This window comes from Arvicanthis niloticus, chromosome 6 (assembly GCF_011762505.2).
Source record: "Arvicanthis niloticus isolate mArvNil1 chromosome 6, mArvNil1.pat.X, whole genome shotgun sequence".
Taxonomy (NCBI): domain Eukaryota; kingdom Metazoa; phylum Chordata; class Mammalia; order Rodentia; family Muridae; genus Arvicanthis; species Arvicanthis niloticus.
This window is the reverse complement of record NC_047663.1, coordinates 71,522,470-71,543,290: the sequence shown is the minus strand read 5'-3', so window position 1 is coordinate 71,543,290 and position 20,821 is coordinate 71,522,470. Positions and strand designations below refer to the sequence as shown.

The following is a 20,821-nucleotide window of genomic DNA, read 5'->3' as shown; positions in this document are numbered from 1 at the left end:
CAGAATTTTAGAATGCACTGACAAAATTTCTTTTTTAGCTTTGTTGTGGATAAAATTAATATTCACATATCAAATGTAGCAGAAATGTAAAACATAAAAGGTTTTATCCTGGAAATAAATATTTAGCTGGATTGATGGTTCATATAAATAGAATACACAAGCACTATTTGAAGAGTCCAGAGATTTAAATGAGTGGGGAGCCTATGCTTGCTCCCGAGTGAATCTTAGAATGTATTCTGATGGGTCAAGGGCTGATAGAACTATTGTTGAAGCTGGGAAGTGTGAGGAATCTCAGAGTCAGGTGAATAGGAGGAGGTGTGCTGAGGATGCTGAATACAACCTTGTTTGGAGAACAGAGGGAATTGAGAACAACAAGGTGGATCACAGAAATCCTATTAGTTGAGTATAATTGCCACAACAGGACCCAGGAGTCTCCAAGGCCACCCTTTGCAAATGATTTTTTTCTTTGCTGCTTTCATGGGCCTTGGCAATGTCCCCAGGGCATTTGTGATGCACTAAAAACAGTGTCATGGGGTGATTTGGTAATATATCGATCGGATCCTTCCAACTCTCAGTTAACCAACCAAAGGGAGCATGGGGTGCATTGCAAGGATGCCATGGGCTTTGGCAACTGCTTTTCTTGTGCAGAACTGTGGGAAATGATGATCTCCAGAACAGGATCTTTTTTATTGAAGACCTCTACTTCAGGAAAGAATTCAGGACCACAGAGGGACATATACACCTTGCACATCCCTATATGTAAATGGTCCCAAATGAGTCTCACTTCTCCATTGAAGCCAATAGAATTCAGTCTGAATTCTGATGGTTTCCTTTCCTATTAGGTAAGTACTGACCAGGTGAGTTACTCTAACTTCACAGATTAAAAATCAGGATATAAATATCCCATTACACAAGCAAGGCTGGCCTCCACTCTGATGGTTGACTGGCTTGAGGACATTGAAGTTATGATTTATTTCTGATACTCTTTCCTTCTCTGTCACCTGTCTACTTACTTCACTAGACACAGCATGCCAAAATATTCCCGCTTGCATGCATTTATCTCCAAATACACACAATTAAAGGAATAAATAATTTTCTGATATGAAGAAGAAATGTCCATTTAAAATAATTTTAAAATCTTTTCTAAAACCCAAAACTAAAAAAATCCAAGGCTCTAATAAGCAAGTAACTTTTACTTATCAGAACCAGGGAATAAGAATAGGGGTGTGGCCAGCTGATAATAATACATGAAGGAAAATTTGTTGTAAGAATAGACAGAGGGAAGGAATGCACTCTAAATGAAACAACGTTATGTATGACTTATACAAGTTAAAAAATTTATTAATTTATCCTTGAAATGTCTAATACTGTACCTGGATTTAAACCTGGGTTACCTGGTATGATGCTAAAACACTGGTTCGCAACCTGTGGGTTGCCACACCTTTGGAGTCAAATGACCCTCATTGGAAAACACAGATATTTGTATTACAATTCATAGTCATAGCAAAATTACAGTTATGAAGTAACAATGAAATAATTTTATGGTTGAGGTCACCACAACACGAGGAACTGTATTAAAGAGTCACAGCATTAGGAAGGTTGTCAACCACTGCTGTGGAAGTTGTGATAGGCCGAATGTTCAAGAGTCTTGAAGATCGCTGTGAAAACCTGTGGTATAGAATGGGCTGCTTCGTGGTTTCTAATATGAATGAAATGTGGTCCAGATCAAAGAGATAAGCATACAGATGGTGATGGGGAATTGGTAGAGGGATGTTTTGGTGTTAAGGTTTAATAGTGAATCAGCTGCCCAAAAATTGAGAAAACTGCACCTACAGGAGGCACAAAAGGAAGATGTAAGTTAAATTCAAATTACACAATGTATACTGTTAACACTGAAGATGATTAAGGAATAATTTTTAGAACTTCTGATTAGATATAAAATAACATTTTTATTTAAATGTGATTCTAGTAAATATACATTAAGTCAGTGTGTAAATGAAGTAGTACTATTTGGTTTTGGGAAATAAACATGGTTTCTCATCGGTGAATTCATCATTTACAGAGATAATAAGTAGACACACATGTGCACACACATACACAAGGAAGTCACTGACATTTGTATTACAGAAAACCAGGTGTGGAAGTGTCAAAATGTCTTGTATTTAAGGGAAAATAAAGAATAGTGATGAAGTTTTTAAAGATGATTTTATATTGTTTGAAAAACAAACATTAGGGACGTGTAGAATGCCTCAAACCTGCTTCAAGCCATTACAGCCAACCATTTGGTTAATGAAAAAAAATGTGTTTTGACCTATACTTAGAGATGAGCTTATGGTCTCTGAGTGAGAAGACAGATTCGAAGGTGGAAGATAGCTGCCATTTAGAGATAGCTCCATTTCAGACAACTTTCTTTTTAAGTTTACTCCTGGCTGTCCCACAGTCTTTTCTCTTGTAAACTTCAGCAGTTTATCTGAGTTCTGGCTTTTTGCCGTGTGGTAGATCTTTAGATATGAGCAAAAGTTATTATGGTTGTCTTATGATGTCTTTTTTCTAACCTAGAAAAGTTAATTTAAAAATATCTGCTTCTCAAGCAGTGTGCTTGCCTGACTATTGATTGCACTGCCCTTTAATCCTTTAAGCGTGAAGCTGTAAAAGGATAGTTCCTAAAGAGTGGCACCTGAGGTGAATATCTGCATCCTAAGGACTAAGTTGTCTGCACTTAACATAATTCCATTCCTTCATGGAGATAAAGAATTTGGGTCATAAGAAAGTGAAGGTTTACACATTGTCCTTTGTATTGAGGAGTGTTGAGCTTGGAAATCTTTGAATTTTATGATCACTGTGCTCGATATGAGGAGGACTGTCAACTGAAGGTCTGTGTCCATTGACAAGTAGATCCACGTCTCACCTGCATACATTGGCTCCCCAATGGGAAGGCTTAGTGCCAATGTCTTGGTCAGAGTGGTCATGTCAAAGCCCAACTGGAATAGGAGATGTAGGCTAGGTACAATAAGTCAGAGTCCAATCTTTGATTTCATGTGGAAAGGACTTTCACAAGTGTTCTTGTCACATGAAAAAGACCTCCAGGAAGATTTGTGTTCACATTTTCCAGATGTAGACATAATGAAGCAGAGTTCATCACCAAAGTTAACAAAAGAGTAGAGAAACCCTTTATGAGAGATTGGAGAGGTATCATAAACATGATTTTTTTCCTGAGTGACAGACATGTGGGCATTCTAGAAGAGACAGATTTTAAGTCATGTGAACACTGAGAAGCACTAGTTTTAGGAGAACCAGCATGAGTGTTGTGATTTTATAGCTCAGCCCATTCTTTACATGATCCTGCAGTCTTCATTACATATTCCCCAGAGAACGATTCACAAGGTGGCACCTAAGTGTCTTTGTCTTGATTAGATGGAAGAACATGGATATGATGGAAGAGGCATTTAAAAAGACTAGAGCTTAGGTAACCTGGTATTGGTATCTTTTTATCCAACAGATTGTAGATTTTAAAGAGACAAGATTCCAAGGAAGTAGGTATATCTCCATATCCCTGTGCCCAGCTGAGACCAAAGCTGCCACTGGGCTTTGTTCTTTGGTAAGATCTACCTTAGCAGAGACGAATCAAGTGTGTTCCTACAGCTGCAGGAACCTATTGGATGTTTTGTGTGGCAATCATATTCCTGACCCTAACACTGTAAAAAATAATGATCTAGATCAATTTATCAATCTTATTTTAGTAATAAAAAATGAAATAGAGTTAATTTTTATTGGAATTAGATGCCTGAAACAAAGATGTAATGAATTAATGGCATTAGTAAGAAAATTGTTGACTTGATAAATCAAGTTGTTGAATACAGACACTGCTACAATGATGAAAGTAGAGGTTAAACGTGGGGAAATGATGATACAAACAAGTGTGGATGCAGAGATAACTGTGAGGCTGCATGAAGAAAGTTTGTTTTTTTTGAGATTCTATCCAGGAACACATCCATCAGACGATGTAGGATTCTGGAAGAATTAGCCTTCGGATTTCTTCTAAAATGTAAAGTGATCACAGATCTGTGCCACCATTTGTATCTAGTTTCATAAAGCACTGACAAATCCATCACTCAAATTAGTACTATTGGCTTAGGCTAGGTTTGGTTAAAAAAAGAAAAAAAGAAAGGACTAATGAAGCTAGTAAGATGACTCCGTGAGTAAAGTGAGAGACCTTGTCTCAAAAAAATAAGTGCAGAATGGCTGACATCTGGCCTCCAAACACACACACACACACACACACACACACACACACACACACGGGCACTTGTACACACATTCGCACAAACACTCACACAGAGGCATGTCAAGTTTTCAGTATGTTTTCTTATATTCTATATCTGTATAGGTTATGTTTGAAGCTAAGTTTAAATTTCTCTGTTTCTTGTTCTCTTGCATACTATAGTGATCACTTACTGTTCATGACTTCATGAATCCTTGTTTCATTATATTGAAATCATTTTTGGAAATGGTTATTATAGAATTAATAACCATTAATTATATTAAGTTTTTGAAACATTGCAAACATTTCAAGCATTTTTTAGAAACCCCGTTAACAAAAGCATAAAGCAGGAATATGGGCAACCTTTGTGCTAGTAAATGATAAACAGCACATATGAGATATCTTCCTGTTGCTCAGAAACCAAATGTAAGCTATTTCCTGCCTACTAAACATGTTGCTTGGGCATGGAAAACATTCACTAATCCATTCTTTGGTGTGTGATGAGAGACCTTTCTTTCCAAGGCACTGCATGTGACATGGTGTAAAATGCTAAATAAGTTAAGTATCCCTTTCATGTTCCTCAAAGAAGAGCATTGCAGTGACTGAGTGACCTTAATGCTCTATTGGAGGACCTGAATAGAGTTTCCAGCACTCATGTTTGAAGGACTCACAGTTTCCTGTTGGTCCAACTCCAGGGAGATCCAACACACTCCTTTGGGCTTCTTGAGTAACTGTACTTATGTGCACATGTCCCACATACACATAACTAATATATACATAAATCTCCTTTTTTAAAGAATGGAAGAGAGATAGACAACTGTCCAAAGTATTGGTCATGTATTCTTGTCATTTCTAAATTTATAAGACCATTCAATGTCAATCAAGATCTCACAATCCTGTGGAAATTTTGCTTTATATCTAAGACTCACAGAAGCAAGTCTTCAGAACAGGTGACATGGTAAGTGACAGAAGTTATATGTAGGAATCTGATTATAGACTTCATCAGCTGATGTGTGTGACTACCACTTTGTATTTATAATTCACATTTTCCATCTTTCCTACAAAAGGCTTCAAGTACAATACACAAACACTTTCCTGGAACCACAAGGAGCCTGGAGGACCTTCTATTAAATATAAGATGATGCTAATTTGTCAAATTTTCTCATATTGAGCACAGGTGAACTTTCCATTAATTCTTTTTTTAAATCTTACCTGATAAACTTCCTTATGTTCTAGTTTAATTTTTAATGGCATTTTATTTTCAGTTATGTGTATATGGTCTCTGGTGCTGCTGGAAGCCAGAGTCACAGGATAACCTTGGATCTGAAATTATAATTAGTTGTGACTCACCTAGCAAAGATGTTGGGAACCAACTCCAGTGTCACAAGAGCAGTCCAGCACTTAGCCTCTGAGCTATCTCTCCATTCGCCCCCCCACCCATTTTGATTTCTGCCATAAGAAACCTCACCCTTGAAATAAAACAGACTTTTATGTATATCCCACTGGCATAATAAAGTTTATTCCTATTAACTCTCAGGGTTCCTCATGGAAATGTATTTTCATAAGATCTGAATATAGAATCAAACGTTTCTATCAACAAAAGTTCTAAAACATCTACTAAATGATATCAACAGAAGTAACACTAGGTACCTCTTATACTCCATGAGGTAAGACACTAACTATTTTTTTAAGACTGCAATTTTTTGGCACGTTTATGACTACATGTCAAGAACAGCTTGTTTCCAATTAGAATTTCTGCATATGGTTCTTTGATAAATAATTACTAATAATAAGAGCAATCATAGATGTTTGGAGCAGTTTTTGAAAAAGCTCATAGTGGAAAGGATACATCTACAGAACAGCTCCTGTGCCTATGGCTCTGGGAACATTGTGATGGAAGAGAAATCAGAAGAAATGTAAGACCCGGAGACTCATGAAGTTTACTTTGAGACTGTGTTAGAAGTTATGCCCTAAAAGTCTCAACAGCATGACTTCTTCACCATGAGATGAATGAGGACAACAGTAGACTAACACAGATGGGGAAACCCACAAGGCCTCAACCCTACACAAAGAACTGCAACTAAGGAATGCTGACAACAGGAGAAAAAGCCTTCCCTGGGGAATAACGTAGCAATTGTTTATCCAATACTAAATGGTCAGCTCTGAATACATACATACAGGTAACATTATACAACCTGAGCAGGCTATATTGAGAAATATATACACATATACATATATGCATGAAATGCCAATTAATGAGAAGTCATAAATTTGAACAAAGAGGCCATGAATTTGAATGAGAGCAAGGAGAGGTATATGGGAGAGGTTTGAGAGAGGAAAAGGAAGAAATTGTATAATTATACTGTAATCTCAAAAAAAGAAATTTACAAAGAAATCTAAAAACTAAGAAAACTGATTCTCCAAATTTAAAAAAAAAAAAGATGGTCATTCCTTCAAATTTTAAAAATTTACTGTGTTCTGTTCCAACCAAGAACTAACAGGTCATTGACATGGAAGAGGTTTTCACAGAATGTAAACATTTCTAGAGAGAACATTGTATGAAAAAGTTCTGGCCTGAGGGCAGAAAATAGCTTTCCGGTAACTTCAGGAATGAATTAATCAGAGAATAAAACAGTATTTTTCTGCCATGCTTATTCATGATACAGAACATAGGTAATATTTTTTTTTTATCTAAAGGGATCCAAACTCTTTCAGTCCTTTGTGGCAGATGGCAGTTGTGTGAGTGTGGAGCCCAGAACAGGTGTAATGACTACGCTGGCTATGCAGGAGGAAGCCGATGAATACCAGAGGGCAAATTTGTGATCTCAGCCTGGTTATTCTTGAGTCTTCATCTACTGAAAAACTCTGTCACATAGAGCAAGATGATGAACAAAATAAATCACAAGTGGTACACATTAGATTTTATTAATTGACTGATAATATTTTTTTTAGAACTCAAACTGAGGGAGTTGCATGTGCTGGACAAGCACTTAACCCATGAGCTGCATCTGCAACCCAAAGCTAGATTTTAAAAGCAGATTCCTGTTACTGCTTTTGGATCTATATCTCGGTGTTGTGATTCTAGCAATATATCGTCTCTCTTTACAGACATGGAAACATTGAGTCTACAGGGTTTGAGTGATCTCAATAAAATCATGACACAAATCATCAGAACTAGAACTCAAGCAAAGAGGACATCATGGATGTCTCATATCTAAAGATGAGAAGAGACAGATAACTGGATATGTGGAACTAAATAGCAAAATGGAAAATGCAACCTATGAATTTGTAGTATTTAGTATATAATTTGGAAACCCACACTGCTCGTTGGGAGCATTGAGTTGTTTACGATTTGGAATGGTCAAAGGTGATGGGAACCTTCAATTCCAGTTCAAGCAGGGCCTTCTTTTTGGTGGGATTCTCAGATTGGCCTCACCTGGAACTTGTCTTTTTTGTCTTCATTTCAATTTTCTACTCCCTCACTCTCTTAGGCAACTCTTCCATCATTGCTCTCTCTCGACTGGACCTTCGACTGCAAACCCCCATGTACTTCTTCCTCTCCCACCTCTCCTTTCTGGACCTCTGCTACACCACCAGCACTGTGCCTCAGCTTCTCATAAATCTTCATGGTCTAGACAGGACCATCAGTTATGGAAGGTGTGTGGCCCAGCTCTTTATTTTTCTTGCCCTCGCATCTACAGAGTGCATGCTATTGGGGGTCATGGCCTTTGACCGCTATGCTGCTGTGTGCCGTCCACTGCACTACACGACCATCATGCACCCTCAGCTGTGTCATGCACTGGCCATCTCCTCTTGGGTAGGGGGCCTTGTGAATTCTCTGATTCAGACAGGCCTCATGATGGCCATGCCTCTCTGTGGCCATCGACTGAATCACTTCTTCTGTGAGATGCCTATATTCCTAAAGTTGGCTTGTGAGGAAACAAAAAGAACAGAGGCCAAGATGTTTGTTGCTCGAACAATAGTCTTGGTCTGCCCTGCAACACTTATCCTGGGTTCCTATGCTCACATCACCAGGGCAGTACTGAAGGTCAAGTCAACCGCTGGGCGCAGAAAAGCTTTTGGGACTTGTGGATCCCATATTCTGGTGGTCTCTCTGTTCTATGGTTCAGCCATTTACACATACCTTCAACCCACTCACACCTATTCTGAAAGTGAGGGGAAGTTTGTTGCCCTTTTTTATACTATAGTCACCCCCATGCTCAACCCTCTGATCTATACCCTGAGGAACAAGGATGTGAAGGGGGCTCTGTGGAAGGTGCTAGGGAGAAGCACAGACTCTGAGTAAAATGAAAAAGAACTGGGACATTTTTTTTCTGTCATAGGTTTTATATTCTGGTCTAGGACCATTGGTCACCAGCAAAAAGCCTTTGGTAAACCCCAGTTTTAGTGTCTTCCTATTTGGGAGGTGGGACTGGTTGAAGTTCTTTCTATATCAGTGCCAGAGAATGAAAGTTGGCTTATATCACAGTCTACAGAAGGCTTGGGAAGATAGTGTGTTGTAGCTCCATGCAGTCTCCTGACTGGTGAGCATCTCAGAGTGAGAAAAGACTCGTAAGTGTGCTGGTGTCTTTTCCTAAAGGTCTTTGATTCCCTATGGGGAAGAGAAGCCACTGAGTCTTAGTACAAAGTACATGAATTCACTGCTATGTGTTTTAGTGGGAAATGTGAGATCCATTTTCATACTCAGAATCTAAAGAATTAGCTCTTAATTTGGCCTTCCCAGCTACTCATTTCAGGTTCAGTCTATCATGATGCGGAAAGCATGAAAGAGCAAAGCAGTTTCACATCATGGTTGGCCAGGAAGCAGAGGGGAGCAAAATGCAGGTACTATACTGGCTTTCTCCCTTTTCCCTTTTATTCTCTCCAAGCCTATAGTCCATAGATCTTGCCACATGCATTCGCCTCAGGCAATCCTTTCTAGAACTGTATCAAAAGACGTGTCTCAAATTTGATTCCTTGGTGATTCTAAATCCAGTCAAGTTGTCAAAGAAGAACAGTCATTATAAGTCAACCAGTTAACCTGAAACCCAAACATATCACTTTGAAGTTATAGCATTCCACTTATGATTCCCTCAAAAAATTCACATCGGTTTTATCAGGAAAAATTCATTCATCCTGTTTTCATGAGTCCCGTTAGTCTTAATAACTAGAGAATTGTTTAAAAGGCCAAGTTCAAATTCTCCTGTCAGGCTCAATGCAAAGTCTTGACTATGAGCCATTGTAAACATTGAAAAAGAATTGATAACCCTGCGGTGGTGACACATGCCTTTAATCCTAGGCAGAGGCGGACCTGGTCTATAGGGTGAGTTACAGGACATTCAAAAGCTATTCAAAAGAGAAATTCTGTCTTGAAAGCGAAAGCAAAAACAACAACAAAAATGAGTTTACATACTTCCAACATACAATAACAAAAAATGAACATTCTTGTTCTAAAGTGGGGAGGTGGGAACGTAGAAAGGAGATGGGTGCAAACTAAGATTGGAACAGCAGCTCACACATTAAAACCTGTAGCTCAGTAGCAAACACCTGAGTCACATAGTCACATGATTTGAATTCCACTGGATATGGATTTTGACAATAGATGCTCAAAATTCTCTTAGGGACGAAGTCTCTTCTTAATTTTAATTTTCTAACTCTCCTTTACCAGCCTCTAATCTGCCATCTTACCTTGAAGTTTTCCTCTGAATGAATTTCTACCATGCCCAGGCATTTGCGCACACTGTCACTAATCCCCGAACAGCTGTACAGAATAAGCCACATCATCACCTCCCTGATGGAGAAACTGAGTCTTAAACATGTTAATAAAAATTTTCAGGATTAAAAAGCATGTTACCTACAGCTGTTTTTCTACACTATGTTGTAATTCCTTAAATGCTTATAGATAATTTTGATTATTAAAAATTTAACTCCATATAGAACAACATTAATTTTCAGTATACAAGCTGGAGTATATTGATGAAATGTTGTTTTGAGTTTGTTATTGATGAAACAAGACAACAGGAAAACATAATAGGTGGGTGTGTGGGATTTGTTTTGTTTTGTTTTTTTGTTTTTGTCAACCTGACATAAGTTAGAGCCATTTGGAAAGAGAGAGCAACAACTGAATAATTGACACCATCATATTGGCCTGTAGGAAAGTCTGTGGGGGCATTTCTTGATTGGTGATTGGTGCAAGATGGCCCAGCCACTGTGGGCAGTGCTACCCCACCCCTAGCAGTGGTCTTGGGTGAGATAAAAAGCAAACTAAGCAAAACAAGGAAAGCAAGCCAGTAAATAGCATCCCTCTCCTCCCCCCTTCTCCCCCCCCCCCCCCCGCCCCTGGGCCTCTGCTTCTTCCTGCCTCTAGGTTCCTGCTTTGAATTCCCGCACTGACTTCCTTGGACTATAATCTGGGAGTTGTAAAATGAAATAAACTTTTCTCCCTAAATTGATTTTGATCCTGGTGCTTTATCCCAGCAATAGAAAGTAACCTAGTACAATAGTGATACATTGTTTCTGTGTGGGAGAAATTAAAACATCAAGCTTTCCTTAAGGAAATATTTAGATCAATGGTGCATATAAACTAGACTGTGAAAATGTCTGAGGTGTGGTCCACACATTACACTTCAGTTGGGAAAAGGGATTTGGCCTGACTGGTCAAGGACATAAGAAATGAGATGAAGGTAAATGCAGTCTGCAGAATCTCAGATGGTAGATTCATAGGGCAAGAGTTCATGGTATGGGGATACTAACTAGAAAAACTTCACTTGGTTATCATAGAGCATTGAAGACTGAAATTCACAACTTAGAGCCCATTGGTTGGTTGTAATTGCCACCCTGGGGCTCAGACATCTCCAAGGCCATCCTTGCTAAACAATTTTTCTTTGCCACTACTGAGGAGTCTCTGACAATTTCCCCAAGGCATGTGTGATGCACTAAGCTAAGAGGAGGTTTGGTAATATGCCAGCTCCTTCCATGTCTCGATGGTAAGGGGCAAACTGGGAAGATGCAGCCACCTCCTAGGTTATGAGCACCAGTGAGAAAAGTCTCCCTGGAGAGAGAATCATGGATAATCATAAAAATAAGTAAGTTCTTCAGACAGGAGCTCCCATCCAAGGTGGGAACCCTACAGTAAAAATCAGCCCTACCTAGAACATCTCAAGCTGCAGATGGGTCACACACACCACCTTTGAAACCAAGGAAATTGATGATGGTCGTTCAACAGTTTCCTTTGCTGGAGGTCTGAGTGAATACTGACTGGATGGCTACAGCAACCTCACAACTTCAACAGCATCAAGAATAATTCCATTAGGTAACTAAGAGATTTTCCCTCTGCTCTTTGCCTGGTTCAAGGATAGAGAAATATTAAATTAAAATAAGACTGTTTTATCACTAGTCAGCTTTCTCTAAGATCCATTCTCCTATTCTCTCATTTCACTACAACAATATGTGAAAAATATTCTCCAAGTCAGAAGGTAGAGAACGGGGGTAGTCAACATTATTGAAGTGAAATCAAGGCGGACTGGCTAGAAGATTAGACAACTGGGAGTTGGTCTTAGAGGAAGTTGACATTTTGTATCAGGAGCTGCTGCTTAAAGCACTAATTTTATGTAGTCATTGTCTATTTAACTGACCGGATTCAAATCTTGGTTATCTGGAATTATACTAGAAAATTCTGTAGTGACACCCGGGGTGTCTGAGAAAATAAAGATCATCCTAAAACCTTGTGGAACTGGAAGGGATAAGGTGTGTTTTTCAGTGAGAAAGGAATATGGTCCAGATCAGAAAAATAACAATTTATAGAAGAGTCGATGGTAATGGGAGTTAGTGGGACATTCGGGTGGCTAGAAAGGCTTGAAAGTAAGTTAACCTTTCATAGAGTAACAAGAGAGCCCCACATGCAGGCATAATAGGTGGAAGAGAAATCAGATTAAAAGTTAAGAGTACATGGTTGAACAATAGAGCTTCGGAAAGAAATGTGAAATATGCCCTTTGCTGAAATAGATTGGATGTCCCTACTTGAATGTCATTATATTGTGATCTGAAAATGTCATGCAATTAGTTGACAGCAAGCTGACCATGGTGGTACAAGCCTATAATCCCAGAACTTGGGAGGAAAAGTCAAGAGGATGTGAGGTCAAAGTCTTCCTAGACTATTCAGTGAGTTCCTCTTTCAAAAGGTAGCCAGACTCTCACAATGAATATAGCATGGACACTCCTGATGGCTGATCTTAAGCATTATTTACAGAGCTTATGCACTGGCTCACAAGTGTATGCACGTGCTCAGACATAAACACATATTTTAACAAAGATGGTTACTGACTATTACATTTCAGAAAGCAAGCACATAAATGTCAAAATGCCTTATGTGTACCAAGGAGATTAAGAGTAGTGGATTCAACCTTTAAAAACTTGAGATCAGAAAAATAAGGAAAGTCACAGCTGGGCAGGACCCCTCCCAATTATTCATTTAATGCAGGAACATTTCTCTAACTTCCTGAAATGTTCAACTTTCAGAATTTGATATGGAGGCTTTGACTTTTTGAAAAGATCATTTTTTTCTAGATAGTCTATTTTTAGACTTCTTTATTTAATTTTTTCACACTGATCCACAAAAGTGTAAAGTTATGGCAGGATAATGTTTGAGCAGCTAGTGGGTGGCTGAGAAGCAAGAATGAATAATTAGAACCTGTTGCATTGGTTAACATAATTTCATTTTTTACTGAATAAAAGATGTATATAAAAACGGGAGGAAATATAAAGTGTTGAAGAGTTACTCTACTCAAATATGGACTCCAGTAAAACTTGAAGGTCATTATTCTCCTGTGTGTATAGAGAGTAGTCAGCTGGAAAAGATCTGTGTCTATATATGGGTACCCTGACACCTCTACCCTATCTTTGCTCACATGTTCTGGGCTCACATGGGAAGCACTGTCCAGTCCCTGAGCCAATATGACAAAGGTCAAAATCAGCCTAGATTACGAGATGTGCAACTAGGAATGACGTGTGGCATCTGCCAGAGTCCTCCGTTGGATTCATGTGAGGAATAGCTTACAGGTGTTCTTGAAAGATGCAAAAAGCCTCCCAAGACATTTTGTTTTTATGATCTCAGAACATGTGCATAATCAAGAAGGCCTCAGTTAGTCAAGAAAAGAGTGAAGAAAAACCCTGAGTGACTGGGCCTTGGTGAGTCACAACTGCACCAAGTTCCTGAGTGACAGATACATGAGCAGTGTGGACACAAGGGGGACTGGGAACTGATGGCACTGGCCTCAGGATAAATTTAGTGGGACATTTCACATAAACGTGAGTGTTGTGGTTGGGCAGATCAGTGTGCCTTCTGCAGGACTCTGGGAATTAAAGAGCAGTACATAGCTCCCAAAGATGGCTCTCATAGGCAGCCACATGCATCAAGGTCTTTCAGGGGAAAGTCGATAGAGAGGGTGTCAGAAAGTCTTCACCTTTGCAACTGCCTTGTATTGAGAATCTCACCTTGCACACCAGATGTCCAAATAAAAAGATTTCAAGAAATTAGGATACTATCCCAGCCCACTTTTTAAGGAATATTGAAACTGCTACAAGAATTCGTGCTCTCCTAAGGAACTACTGAAGAGCTGGTATGAAGAAGTACTGCTGGTTCAAGGTCATAGGAAGGACTTTCATGTACCAGTCATTATTCTAAGCACCAAAACTGAAAGGCCTGGTGAGATAGGGTAACTTATGGATCTAATCTTCAGATATAATGACTATAGCAAGTTAAATTATTACTGATCTGGTTGCAGGAGGTAGAGGGAAAATAAATGGAGGATTTGGGCCAGAAAAGGGAGAAATGATAGGTCAAGGAGTCAATGATATTATTACCCAAAAATATGGCTGGAGTAGATGAAGGACATAATGGGGAAGGAGACAAAAGGCAGAGGAAGTCCACAGAGGTTTCGTTGAGCAAGTCCTGGGTTTAGGAATGTGTACAGGTATGGGAGGGCACCTATGGAAAGAAACAACTTCAGGTTTCCTTCTAAACCAAAGAGTCACAGCTTTGTACCATATTTTAATCTAGGCTTAGCTTGCAATTGATGACACTGCAGTTAGGTCAGCACTGCTCATTTTTAAAAGCTTTCTGTTGGTTCTTTGTGAACTTCATACCATGTACCCCAATCCCACTCATCTCCCCCTCCCCCTTCCATCCTTGCAGCCTCTTTCTACCAATAGAGGGGGGGGAGTCTCATCATGGAATCTGTAGTGTGTCACAGTGTGTCCCACAGTACACCCTTTGTCCATACTTCTTTGTTTGCAAATGTTCATTGTCATGACTAGTTGGTCTGATACAAAGCCTCTGGTTTCTGCTAGCACAGCTGGGTTTTATTTGCCTTTTGGTCAATACATCCCAGGTCATTTTCATTCTCTACTCTTCAACTGGGTGACTTAAAAGTTTTCAGTTTCATCTCTTCCATTCTGTTTGTGTACAGCCTAAAATTTGAAGTTAAACTGAATTCTGCCTTACATATATGGTGGCCATTTACTGGTTTGTAGCATCTTGTTTTGTTTTGTTGAGATCTGGTAGGATTATGACACCAGTATCTTTCCTATAATCAATCTAATTGTGTACTGCAAGTATAGTAAGTTGTCTATATGTCATTACAAGCATCATTGATTGACAGGGAAGGGACCATAAAGTTCTTGTGCTTATGAAACTGTTGTGTTATGAAACTGTTCTTTCCTTATTCAAGAAAACAAATATTGCTGGTATTTTTATGGAACCAGGCATGGAGCCAGATGTGAAATAGACTCACCAATAAGTTCAACATTTGTTGAGAGCCATTTTTCTCCTAATCAGTGAATTGGGAAATTAATAGTTGAAAAGACCCAAACACATGACACTTAGAACTCAGCTGTGTACATTGACTGCTGGTGGAAATATATCCTATATATACATTTTTCTCATTTTAAAGGGTTTCACAGAACTTGATCCCCATCAAAATCTTGTAAAACAGATTATTTCATATTTATGGGAAGTAAGCTTCCAGAACAGGTGATAGAGTCCATATGTGAATGTGTGAGGAGAGGAAGGAGTCCATATGAGTGTAGGGGGAGGGATGACTGTGACCTTCCTAAACAGCTGTGCTCAACTGTCAGAGTCATCAGAAACAGCTGGCTCAACTGTCAGAGTCATTCAGAAACAGCTGGCTCAACTGTCAGAGTCATTCAGAAACAGCTGTGCTCAACTGTCAGAGTCATTCAGAAACAGCTGGCTCAACAGTCACAGTCATTCAAAACCATCTTAGGTGTCCTGGTTACAACATAGGTATATTTGTTTTCTCTCACAATTCACTTTTTGTTTGTATTTCCCATGGAGGCTTCGAGCATGGCAGTCAAGTACCTTCCTGGAGTCATTATTCTAGTACTAGGTCACTGGTGATGACTTCCAGTATAGTCGACTCAATGAAAAGGAGAATGTGTTAATTTGCCAAAATCGCTTGTGAGGAGCATGGATGAAGGTTCTGTTGGTTACTAACATCTTTCTCTCCTTTCCTATATCTGATTGAGAATTTTAAAACCATGATAAATATCCACTTATAGTTACTTTTATCCATACCTTGCCAATATAATTTGTGAAGGTGCATTCATAGTTAATTCTCAAAGATGTAGAAGACAGAATTTCATGAAATTGGAGAGTCAAATGCTTTACTCAAGTTATTTAATATCTACTAAACACCATGAGTGAAAATAGCATTAGTGTAATGATACTTATATACTGTAAGAGAAGACTTTAACTTTGTTTTTATTGGCCATGTTCCTAAGTGCCTAGGAGCTTCTCAGCTTGGAAGAAGGCAAGGAAGTGTAATTTTTTTTTACTGAGTTTATTATAGGTGTCTTTGATGAGGCAGGGACAGAAAAATTCTTGTGTTACTAACTGAAAAGTAGTACATAAGTGTAGATAGAAAGTGTACAAAGAAATTTTGGCTTGAGAGGAGACGATTCCTCTTCCAGGGAAGTTCAGAGGTGGGTTTATCAGTGGGTGCAAAGTAGAAGCATGTTCCAGGCTTGGTATATGGGAAGTCATATATGCATTGCAAGCCATTTTGTTTCCCTACAGAGACAGATCTGTACTCTCCTTGGTCCTTCCGACAGAGGATAGCTGAAGGAGCGAATCTTCTGGGAATGCCACCTGGGTTGTGTATGCTCAGCAAAAGGAAGCAGATAAGAACTAGGGTCAGGTTTGTGACCTTAACCTAGTTAATTCGGATCTTTAGCTACTTGCAGATTCTGCTTCATAAACCAAAAAGAGGAACAAAGAAGAATACCCTTTGTGCCATGTTTTTGTAAGGTTCATTTTATCTATGTATTTATTTTAGTTTTCTTAAGCACTGGGATTGGATATGGATCTTACACATGCTACAAAACTTCTTTTTCAGTCATCTCCACCATGAGCCCCACATCAGATTTTTAACAATATTTTTATTAATTATTTGAGAATTTCATACACTGTACTTTTAACATATTCACCCCTTTCCTAAATCCTCCCATAATTACCTTCTCTATTCTTTTATCCAACTTTGAGATCTAACACTCTGTCTCTTCTTTATTTCCTTTCTTTCTTTCTTCCTTTTCTTCCTTTCTTTCTTTCTTCCTTTCTTTCTTCTCTCTCTTTGCTCTTGCTCTCGCTCTCACTCTCTTCCATACAGTCTTATTTGTGTTGCCCAACTAGTGCTGGGATCGGGGCCCAACCTGGTGTGTATGTGCAACCTACTAGGTCATACCATTAAATTAAACTGATTCTTTCTGTCTCCCACCAGGCATCAAATACCAACATCAGATTTCTAAATGCAATTTCAAAGTGTCTGCATTTGGATTTTGCATCTTAGTGCTTTCAGGGAAGCAATATAGAATCTCTCTACTTTCAGACAAAGAGAAGCAATGGACTAAAATGACTGAGTTGTCTGGTAAAGTCCAGACAACAAGGGCCACAACACCTGAAGCCAGTGATCTCCTATCTGAAGAACAAAATAGAAAGAATGGACAGATAAGCTAGAATAGCAAACTAGAAGATAAAACAGTCTTTGAGTATTTCTAGTGTTTTAACCCATACTCCTTACAGGAAACAATGAGCAGAGTTTGGTATTTGCACAAGTGAAAGGCTATGGGAAATTTCAACACCACTTCACAAGAGAGTTTCCTTTTGGTGGGTTTCTCAGATTGGCCTCAACTGCAAGTCTTTCTTTTTGTCATTATTTTGTTTTTCTACTCCCTAACTATCTTTGGCAATACCACCATCATCGTTCTTGCAAGACTAGACCTTCGACTACACAAACCTATGTACTTCTTCCTCTCCCATCTCTCCTTCCTGGACCTCTGCTATACCACCAGCACCGTGCCCGAGCTCCTGGTCAACCTCCATGGACTTGACAGGACCATCAGCTATGGAGGATGTGTGGCCCAGCTCTTCATTTTCCTTGCTCTGGCCTCCACAGAATGTTTGATTTTGGTGGCAATGGCCTTCGATCGCTATGCTGCTGTGTGTCATCCACTCCACTACACCAGCATTATGCACCCCATCCTCTGCAGGGCATTGGCCATCTCCTCCTGGGTGGGAGGTGTTGTGAACTCTCTGATCCAGACAGGGCTTGTGATGGCCATGAGACTCTGTGGCCATCAAATCAATCACTTCTTCTGTGAAATGCCCATATTCCTCAAGTTGGCCTGTGAGGACACAGAAGGAACAGAAGCTAAGATGTTTGTGGCTCGAACAGTAGTCTTGGTCTGCCCTGCAGTACTGATACTAGGTTCCTATGTTCACATTGCTAAGGCTGTACTGAAAGTCAAGTCAATGGCTGGACGCAGAAAGGCTTTTGGGACTTGCGGGTCCCACCTCATGGTGGTTTCTCTCTTTTATGGCTCAGGTATTTATACATATCTTCAACCCGTCCACAGGTATTCTGAAAGCAAAGGAAAGTTTGTTGCCCTTTTTTATACTATTGTTACCCCCATGTTCAACCCTCTGATCTATACCCTGAGGAACAAGGATGTGAAGGGGGCTCTGTGGAAGGTGCTAGGGAGAAGCACAGACTCCGGATAAGAGGTGAAGAGAAGAGCTTGTAACATCTCTGTGGTAGCTCTCATGTCTAGAATCCCACCTTGATCTTTCACTGGTCTCAGCAAAGAGCTCAGTAGTTCTCAGGATTTTAGATCCTTCCTTTTGAATACATTGAGATGCTTTGTAGGTCACTGTCTATGATCTTCATGCAAAACAGAGTAAGCTCTGATTTATATCGCAATTTTAAAAAAAGAATGTACTTGGGGAGCATATTCTGGCCACACTGGAAAGTTGTAATGGGCTGTAAATATTTGGGACAGTGACAAGAGATATAATTAACTGTGATATCACTTTTTACAAAATCAGTGATTCCCAATACAGATAACACTATGCCTAAACACATAAGTCATTAGCTGACCAGCTATTTCCTAAATAATTGTGGCACACACACACCCCAACAGCTTAAGGCCGCTTCTAACTTTCCTGACATTTTCTACCCTTCTAGCTTCCTAGCTTCTGTTCCCTGGAAATCAAGGAAATCATGAGCTGAGATACTTTACTCAGCATATAAAGCTTTGGATCTTTGTAGCGAAAATTTTGGAATTTTGGTTTCCAAACACAGCAATATTATATGAAGGTGTTTCTGTTTTAATCCCAGGTATGGGGTATGGGGCTGCTTCTGACTGTCTGTAGTAGCTAACTGATTTGTCTCATGCTCTAGCAGAGGTGTGTAGTTTTGCCAGCTGCAGATAGTTTCTGCAATTGTGTGACATTTGGAATTCTGGAAACTTTTCAGAAGGCATATAACTGCTAGAGCCCTGAAAAGTGAGGTTGGCGGTCGGTGGTCATAGGTGGTATGGGTGGGTTTGTGGTCTGTTATGCTCAAAGAAGAAACAAGAAGAAATTAAATTTGGGGATCTCTTCCTTTTCCTCTCTACCCTCTTTGTTTCTCTACTATTTTCCTCTCCCTTTTTTCTTTCCTATCTAGTGCTACAGTGTTGAAGGTGTGGGAAACAGTGCAGAAGGGTAGAAGGAAGAAGCCACAAAGTAGTAAAAAACAGCTACAGCTCTTATGTATGAATCCTTCTGAAGAAGCTTTGACAGCCTCATCCCTATACTCCAAATAGATTCAAGGCACTAACATAAAAATTGAAGAATATTAGATTATTAGAAGATCATATGGAGATTATATTACGGCTTTATCTTGGAGATCATTTTGATATTATACAATTTAACTGATGTATAGTAATTGTGAATGTCATTGAGAAGTGAGTGATTTCCTGAGATCACCCCTTGGTTCTCATGTGGGTTTCTTTGGCTAAGTAGAAAGCAAATTCATACAGAGCTGATTGTCAAGAGAAAAGCATACAATTTTATTAGTTTATCATACATAAAGAGCTTAACAGGAGAGTAATTTTCCAAGAAAAATGCTGAAATGAGTTGTTTTTAGACTTTTCAGAAAAAGAACAAATAATTTGTAAAGGACTGGCAAACAAATGAATTTCTAACAGAGTAGCAAATTCTAGAGATTTCACTAAGAGACATACCTGTAGGTATAAAAGCAAGCTTAAGATGAGTATTGCTTTAGTTGGATTCTTTATTCAGATTCATTACAACCCTTCATTACAGTCTTGGTGACTAAGTCAAAATCATCATTATGGCTTTCTGCTTGCAGGAAAAGGCAGACTACATAGGCATGCCTAAAGTTTCATTTTCTCACACAATTTCTGCTTCAATAATCTATATGCCAACACTATTTCCATTTTATTTTCTATTTTGAGATGGCCTAATCTTAAGTCCTTTAGTAATTTTTGAGTGTGGCATGATGTTTTAATAGACAGATACAGTGTACAATGATTGCTTTGGCTACTCGGCATGTCTGTCATCACATTTATTATTTTTTGTCCTGAAAACAATCATAATCATCTCAAGTAGCTGTTTTGAAATGTACAATTAAATGCTGTCAACCACTGTTGTCCAATGTGCTGTAACATTTTAGGTATTATTATTCATATCAGGGCAGGTGAACCCAGCCAGTAATTTTCTAGAGTTGGCTAGTCACTGGGGTATTTAAAAGGAGATTATAAAGTTCCATTCAAGATGGGCAATCCATGAAATATTTAGATAAGGGACTAGAACAAGAAGTCATGCTGGGAGTGTAGCTGCCATATCCAGTAGGGAGCGAGATGGGTTACAATGCATGGCCAACAACATTCCATGCTACAGAGTCTAGCCATGGGGAGTGGTAAGATTCAGGTCTAGAAATGTTCTCTAACTATGAGTGAGAACTCCCAATGCCATGTCTCATGGTTTCACAACATATAGGGCAAAAGAATTTTGAAAATCAGGAATGCTCAAGGCCCACATTTATAACAACTCCATTTGCTCTCGAAAATTTTCCTATCAAAGACTTAATGACTTTTTAAAATCTCTTTCTATTGTTTGAGAATTCATATATGTGTATAATGTGTTTTGATAAACTTTCCCTTCAATGCCTGCCCTGGCTCCTCCCCTACTACCTTACCTCT

At 39.1% G+C, this 20,821-nt stretch overlaps 2 protein-coding genes across 11 annotated transcripts; both read left to right on the top strand.

The window, feature by feature from the left end:
* Window positions 1-113: 113 nt before the first annotated feature.
* On the top strand, window positions 114-10,559 carry LOC117711231 (olfactory receptor 2Y1B-like). Of its 8 annotated transcripts, XM_076936941.1 has the most exons (5): window positions 114-842; window positions 5,059-5,219; window positions 5,329-5,438; window positions 5,527-5,928; window positions 7,370-10,559. In XM_076936941.1, the coding sequence occupies exon 5, from the start codon at window positions 7,632-7,634 to the stop codon at window positions 8,565-8,567; it is 936 nt and encodes a 311-aa protein (XP_076793056.1). In that variant the 5' UTR covers window positions 114-842; window positions 5,059-5,219; window positions 5,329-5,438; window positions 5,527-5,928; window positions 7,370-7,631; the 3' UTR covers window positions 8,568-10,559. The 8 variants fall into 8 exon arrangements, with proteins under 8 accessions (XP_076793056.1, XP_076793058.1, XP_076793057.1 ...); XM_076936943.1 differs by lacking the exon at window positions 5,527-5,928; XM_076936942.1 differs by lacking the exon at window positions 5,527-5,928 and having other exon boundaries at window positions 6,959-10,559.
* A 687-nt stretch (window positions 10,560-11,246) lies between these two features.
* On the top strand, window positions 11,247-20,284 carry LOC117711303 (olfactory receptor 2Y1B-like). 3 transcript variants are annotated; one of them, XM_076936937.1, is made up of 3 exons: window positions 11,247-11,573; window positions 16,356-16,476; window positions 17,056-20,284. In XM_076936937.1, exon 3 carries the CDS (start codon window positions 17,400-17,402, stop codon window positions 18,333-18,335), a length of 936 nt encoding a protein of 311 aa, XP_076793052.1. In that variant the 5' UTR covers window positions 11,247-11,573; window positions 16,356-16,476; window positions 17,056-17,399; the 3' UTR covers window positions 18,336-20,284. The 3 variants fall into 3 exon arrangements, with proteins under 3 accessions (XP_076793052.1, XP_076793051.1, XP_076793050.1); XM_076936936.1 differs by having other exon boundaries at window positions 16,356-16,581; XM_076936935.1 differs by lacking the exon at window positions 16,356-16,476.
* The last annotated feature ends 537 nt before the right edge of the window (window positions 20,285-20,821 follow it).